General features: G+C 45.1%; 1 protein-coding gene across 1 annotated transcript in view; it reads right to left on the reverse strand.

Annotated features, from left to right (window-relative positions):
* Positions 1–7,500, reverse strand: part of ush2a (Usher syndrome 2A (autosomal recessive, mild)) — a 319,377-nt gene that overhangs the window by 277,235 nt on the left and 34,642 nt on the right. Inside the window, exons 9-10 of the mRNA XM_076300107.1 lie at positions 4,852–5,047; positions 3,901–4,031 (exon numbers count right to left, since the gene is read on the reverse strand). Coding sequence (XP_076156222.1) covers positions 3,901–4,031; positions 4,852–5,047 — 327 coding nt within the window. The remainder of the gene's footprint in view (positions 1–3,900; positions 4,032–4,851; positions 5,048–7,500) is intronic.

A 7,500-nucleotide genomic window follows, 5' to 3' on the forward strand; every position in this document is an offset into this window, starting at 1 on the left:
AAAGTGTGTAGGAGTATGTGAGACTGTGTGGGGTGTGGGGAGTCTGTCAGAGTGTGTGTCTGTGTGTGTGTGTGTGTGTGTGTGCGTGTGTGAGAGAGAGAGTGGGAGTGAGAGGTGGGGGTAAGGTGAACAGAGGTCATAGCACCTGAGCGTGGCAGTCATCTTGTGGTGTTGGGGAGCAGAGGGATTGGGCTTGTGGTTTACTGGGTGCTTTGCATGTGTGTGTGTGTGTGTGTGTGTGTGTGTGTGTGTGTGTGTGTGTGTGTGTGTGTGTGTTTGTATGGCCCGCTCAGAGAGATGAGGAATGCTTTTTAAAAGAGACTTTATTTACCACTAAGCTACCACTGTCTATTTTCAGCTCCGAAGAGAACGCCTGTTCTGCGCCTGAGGAGACGATTGTGAAATGTGTGTAAACAACTCAGCTTTGATTTAAAGCAGCACAACGTGTATGAGGGAGAATTTAACCTGCAGTGACACACACACACACACACACACATACACACACACACACACACACACACAAGCTCAGAGGGGAGAAACACACTTTGCACACCCTTTCCTGGTCCCAGCTAATGATAGGTAAAAATACAATGCTTAACCTTTCGCCGTGATTAATTACTAACTGATTGAACAAGGGGGAAACAGTGAACTGAAGCGTTTGGCTTGTGCTGGTTAACTAAAACCCAATCACAGTCAACACTTACACCTCATGATATTCAGCATCACGTGTGCACAAGATGGCAGATCAGATATCAGTGGGAAAGGAGTGAGGAAAGAGTACCTATCTATCTATCTATCTATATATATATATATATATATATATATATATATATATATCTTTATCTATCTCTATCTATCTATGTGCATTATAATCCTATATCATATATCTATCTATATGCATTATAATACTATATATCATCAATCTATGTGCATTATAATACTATATATCATCAATCTATGTGCATTATAATACTATATCCCACTATGGCAGTCACGCTCAGAGACTAACCTTTAGTGTGCTGTTACTACTGTATAACACTTTTATCTTTTGAATAAGGGATGCAGTGTAGCCTCGAGAATTCATGAAATGTATCTCAGAGTGTCGTTTTTCCTGAGTAAAACAGCTTCTCGATAGCGCGTTCCCTTCTCCGGAAAATCTTTTTCTTTTTTTTTGTCCCCGTTTTACAACTCCTGAAGCTGCAGACAGGAGAATGGAGGGAACTGAAGGCAAGCCGTCAGAGAGACTGAGGAAATAATCATTCGGAGAATTTAAATAAGGTAACAAACTCGCTCGGGAGCGACCCACCCATTGATTTCGAATTTGTCATCCAGTATATCTATCGACACGGGTCTGTCCGGCGGCGGCGGCAGCTCGGTGATCCACAGACGCAGATAAAAGCGAGGGAGGCCCTCTCCTGAGAGCCGACTCTCCTAATGACACCTCTACATACTCGCCACAATCCTGGCCTGATCACAAGCGTGATAAATTGTGTTGTGCATACCAAAGCCTTCGGCCGATACATCAATGTGAGGGGGCTCTCACGCGCGCACACAGACACACACACACATATACACATACACACACACACACACACATACACACACACACACACACGCACATACAGACACATATATCCAGATGAATATCATTACAGGGGGAGGGGACCTGAGGTGGGGAGGAAGGTACGCCCAAATATGGAAGGAGGGGCCGCTGGGTGTGTCAGGCCTCCCCCTCCACGCTGTCTGGCACACGTAAATCACCACGGCAACACAAGCTCTGAACAGCTACAGCCAGCCTCATGTGTCCACACACACACACTCACCTCAGGAATAATACCAGCACATATTGAACTGGGCCTAAACAAGCTCAAGCTCTCTCTCTCACTTCTCTCACTATCTTCTTTCTTTCTCTCTCTCCTTTCTCTTTCTCCCTCCATCTCTCATTTTCTCTCTCTCTCTCTCTTTCTCTCTCTCTCTCTCTCTCTCTCTCTCTCTCTCTCTCTCTCTCTCTCTCTCTCTCTCCCTATCTGCCTCTACAGTCTACACACTATCTCTCTCTCTCTTTCTCTCTGCCTTTACAGCCTACACGAGATTAAGATGGTGAAAGTGAAAGATACTGAAGTAAACCACCTGTGCATCTCTCCCTCTGACCATACTGGTCCACCTGTACATAGATGTGTAGTCCAGCCATGAAAAGGAAAGCAATCCAGGCACTCCAGTCCAGCCATATTGAATTTTTTAATGTATATTTATTTATTGTGAGTGATATGTGCGAATGAAGGTTGTGTTGTGTGGTGCAGTGATGGCTCTCTCTCTCTACACTGTCCAGTAATCAGGGGTGGGCCTTAGGAAAGCCCAGTGGCCTCCTTCAGCTGTCAAATGAATCACATGTTATTGACATCTCAGTCATGTTAACCCTCACAAGACACGCTCCTTTCATTTATCAATGCAAGTCTTAGCCACCGCCCACCCACAAACTAACACACTAACACACCCTGTCATGTGAGTCCAAATATCTCAAATGGGAATATAAGAAAAATGTACTAATATATAGACCTCCACTGGGTTATTTTCATTGCCAGTTTAATGGTGCATACTGACATGCTGAAGTAAACCTGGCTGTTTGTTGCGTCGAAATAATAATGTTGATAATCACAATCAAACCGAGGGTACAATCAGCTGATTGGGTCACCATGTGACTCGCTGATTAGTTCAGGATGTGGATGAATCTGTTGTGAAAATATCAACAAGAGCATAATGTTGGGCTAAACCTTTGGATTCAGACTCATTTACACATTTAACATTTTAGAGTCTTTCCATTCTCAGACGTAAGCCCTCTAATGTGTGTTACCAAAAAGAGTTCCCCACAATGGCTTTTAAAAAGTTAGGTTATAAAAGGTTTTAAAATGGAGTATAGAATAGCATATAATGCTACTGTGAATACACTGCACATATATATATATTTATATTTAATTCATATTTCTGCAAGCCATACCACTCTTAACTGTATAGTACTGTCTACACACTGCACTACAGTATATGTCTTATACTGTTTATACTGCACCACCTGTCTATACTGTGTATATTAGATCAGGGGTTCCCAAACTTTTCCACGACAAGGCCCCCCCAAATACCACTAGGTTCTGGCCAAGGACCCCCTTGATGTGTTATTAAACCCATCTACAATACTACGGCAAATGTAAAAATACATTAAGTTAATTCTAATAATTATTTTAGCTACAAGCACTTTGCGATGGAGCATACAGTGTGTAAAAATTGCATTTGGGGCTATCTGCTATATGAGAGTTATCACTCTACAATTATTCCTAGTCATTATCATGGACAATATAATGTTCAGATATGAATTATTCTAATGGCATTGTATAACAACCCTCATAGTATGTATATTTAAAATGTATTTGTTGCTTTTATTTTTCCTTCCAACTTGCTGAGGCCACCCTGGCACTCTCTCGCGGGCCCCTAGGGGGCCCCGGCCCCCACTTTGGAAACCACTGTATTAGATTGCACTTTTCTGCTTCTTTGCACTTCTGGTTAGACACAAACTCACAATGACAATAAAGTTGAATCTAATCTAATCTAATCAAAGTATAATGTAGTATAGTATAATATAGTATAGCATATAACTGTTCCTGCACATTATTAGCAGTAGACTCTTATGCAAGATGTGCTTTGTGGCAACTACTTAATTGATTATTATTTATTAAGCATGTAGCACCTCAGACACAACCAAGTTCAAGCAAAATGATGAATAGCTGTTATAAACAGCCAGGTAAGAGTTACCAGATATAGTACAGTGTTTCTAGGACTGTTGCTGTGTGTGTGTGTGTGTGTGTGTGTGTGTGTGTGTGTGTGTGTGTGTGTGTGCGCACTCTCCCTTACCTCCTCACACTCCACACTCCCGTTGGCAGTCCCGGCGGCATGGCAACCGCAGGGTCTGCAGACGTCTACTGCCGTGGCGACAGCCCCGGCCTCCCTGTAGAACTGCGGCTGGCACTGCTCACAGTTCTTCCCTATCGACACATGTGTGTGTGTGTGTGTGTGTGTGGAGGGGGGTAGAGGGTGGAGGGGGGGGGGGTGGGGTGGGGGATGGGGGTGATGGAGGAGGAAGATCAATGTTGATGTATTAAAATTCAGTCACATTATAGGGACTTTAATTTCAAATTAAAACCTCAGATGCCTCTAGAGAGAGAAGGAATGAAAGCGCAGGATGAGGATGGACAGAACGAGGAATGAGAGGAAATGAAGAGAGAGAGAGTAGAGATAGAGAAAGAGAGAGAGAAAGAGAGAAAGAGAGAGAGAGAGAGACATAGGAAGAGTGAGAGAAACAGAGGGGCGGACAGACAGTGAGGAGAGGGGAACGGGAAAGACTGGCGCCCCCATGAAATTTCTGCCATTTTGGAGATGTCCATTTTAATGTGGCCTTTGGTCCCCATCTGGCACGGTGTTGATGCTGAGCATATGAAACAGTGAACCTGTTAGCGCGGCCTTGCCTTACTTCATTACATCTCCATCTGTCTCTCCTCTAATGCAATATTTCAGCGTTTCAACCACTGCCTCCCACCCTGCTTAAACATGCTAACCATGGCAGTTGTTCCACAAAGTTACTTTCACTTACAGAAAGTTGCACTTGAACTAGGCAGATTTTTGCCGATTTCCCTTTTTGGCAATTTGCCAGTTCCAATATCTCGTAAAGACAAATAAATATAACAGCTGACAGTGATTAAATGTCATAACAATAACCCAATTAAGGCATGCCAACGGCTGTTAGTGGAAGACCTAGTGGTGTTCAGTTTGAACCCTTACACTGCAGTGCTCATGTCTTATAAGTACCTGTAGTGTTATGTTGACAGTTGTCGCAGACGCCACCTCCACCCCGGAAGTGCTCCGTAGGGTAGGGGTCAAATGTGACATCATAATGACAGGAAGAGGTGTGGCCATTGCACTGGCAGGGCCGGCAATTGTAGGCCTGGAGCTGGTCACCTGATCGGAAGGGCTTGTCATTGAAGAGAGGGGCACAGCGTTCACACTAGGGATGAAGAGAAAAAAACAACATCAACAACAACAAACAAACAAAAAAAAAACAAAAAAATCAATAAAAACACGGCACAGCAAAGACAGCACCTCTGCTTCTGCAGCCTAAAAATAGTAAGAGGACACCTGAGCGCATACAGGGAGGTCTACGCACACCGCAGCAATCAGGCCAGTAATTACAAATGACTTTCAACAACAAAACTGTTAAAATAGGCCACGTTCACACAAAACAAACATGTCAAAGTGCAGGACGGCAGGAAGCAGGGGGGGGAAAAAAGCGCTTTTTTTCGCATCGGTGAAAGTCTTTGATTTTTCTGGGCTAAACAGTCACTCCAAATCAAGGTGGACACGTGCGGCATCAAAGGGAGCGATTAAAAATGTATTAAAAAACAGGAGGGGATTCCCCTGCGACGCATCACTCTGTGGCGGAGTCTGCTCGCGCCTGACACACCGCACCGGCGGATCGTCACTGAGTGTCCTTCTGGGCTTAGCGCCCGCCGGGGAATTGCTAATTCAGCTTCCAGGAGGCTGGGGAGAGAAGAGAGAGAAGGAGGGTGGGGGGGGGAAGAAGAAAGCTAAGAAGGAAAAAGGAAGACAAGGAGAGACAGAGGGAGAGGGAAAGATGGAGGGAGGAATAAAGAGAGAGAAGGAAGAGAAGTAACAAGGAAGAGAAATGGAGAGATGGAGAGAATGAGAGAGAGAGAGATACGGACCACCGCACCGAGCGGCACAGGCAGAGCCGTCCTAACGGCACATCTGGGTCAGACAGGTGAAGCTGCCGCCCCAAACCAGTACATACTGCATACATCAACACAGGCACACACACACACACACACACACACACACACACACACACACACACACACACACACACACACACACACACACACACACACCAGGGACCCGCTCAACTGCTCAAGACAATCTGTTTGTTTGTGTCTGCATGTGTGTGCATTTCCATGCGTCCACATGTGTTTGTGTGTGTGTGTTTGTGTGTGTGTGTGTGTGTGTGTGTGTGTGTGTGTGTGTGTGTGTGTGTGTGTGTGTGTGTGTTTGTCTGTAAATAGCAAATAAAGGGAATAGTGGAATAATCAGGGATCCACTGTGCTTTAGTGTAGCTGGGGTTATATTTCCTTTTTCTTTTTGTCTTAGGGTTTTAGAACACTGAGATATATGTTTTTGTGTTTCACTCCTTTTTAATAGAGGAATTTTATTATTTCTCTCTTTCTCTGCTCCCCTCTCTCTCTCTCTCTCTCTCTCTCTCTCTCTCTCTCTCTCTCTCTCTCAGCTGAGCCTTACCAAGCACACTGCTGCTGTTCAGGGATGCTGGCCTCCCCATCATCTGAGCTCCATGGAAGCTTCTTGAGCATTCCAAGGGGACCGACACCTCCCTCCTGAATCTGATCCGCTGGAGGGAGACACCTCACCCCCCCCCCCTCCTCTCACCTCCCTGACCCCCCCACCCCCACCCCACCCCACCCCACCTGCCCCACTGAAAGCCTGCCGGAATGCCATGGCTAATTTCACGGTCCCTCGGGAAAGGTCGGCGTGAGGGGGCATCAGGGGAGCCCACAGTTAACCTTTCGCTTCTTCAGCAGCGATGTGCTGCTGCTTTAGCATGCCACGCCAAACCCCCGTCCCACCACACACACACACACACACACACACCCATCTCAGCTAATACTTATGGCCGCTTTCCGATGAGCTCTCCCAGGAGCAGCTGGGTCTCTCCGCGCATATGCGGTGAAAAACGGCCCCCTCAGACCGTGCGGTGTGTGTGTGTGTGTGTGTGTGTGTGTGTGTGTGTGTGTGTGTGTGTGTGTGTGTGTGTGTTGCGGGGTCAAGGCAAAAGCCATTGCATTTGTATGTGTACTTGAGGAGCTCTGACTGTAAACACTGGTGTCTGCTCATACCATGATGACATGCCACACAAAAGGCCAAGAGATAAAATTTATCACATTTTTAAATCGTCTTCCATCTCAGCCATGGAGGATAAATCATCTATCACAGTGGCATCAGAGGCAGGACTTTTGATTTCATCTACAGATATGGACAAATGTGTCATAGCATAAATGCATGAAAATACAAAAGAATTTGAGGGTTTTGTAATAAATGTGCATATGGATGTGTTAAAAATGTGTTAACGAGAGTTTAGGTGGGTATTCGCATCTGTTTGTGTGTGTGTGTGCATATGATAGTGTGTAAATACACGTGTATGTTTGCATCAATGTATGTGTGTGTGCGTGTGTGTGTGTGTGCGTGTACATGTTTGAATGCATATTTTAATGTCTGCGTATATGTTAGGAGTGTTTTGTGTCTAAGTGTACACCAGTATGTATGTTTGTTTCTGTGTGTATTTGAGTGTGTTTCCTGTGTGTGTGCATGTGTTTTCTGTGTGCGTGCGTGTGTGTGTGTGTGTTTGACTGTGTGTTTTGTGTGTTTGTGTGT

The sequence above is a fragment of the Alosa pseudoharengus genome, unplaced genomic scaffold (assembly GCF_046254945.1).
Source record: "Alosa pseudoharengus isolate Yale_2024_CS ecotype anadromous, Long Island Sound unplaced genomic scaffold, YU_APseudo_1.1 YU_APseudo_1.1_scf_22, whole genome shotgun sequence".
Classification (NCBI taxonomy): domain Eukaryota; kingdom Metazoa; phylum Chordata; class Actinopteri; order Clupeiformes; family Clupeidae; genus Alosa; species Alosa pseudoharengus.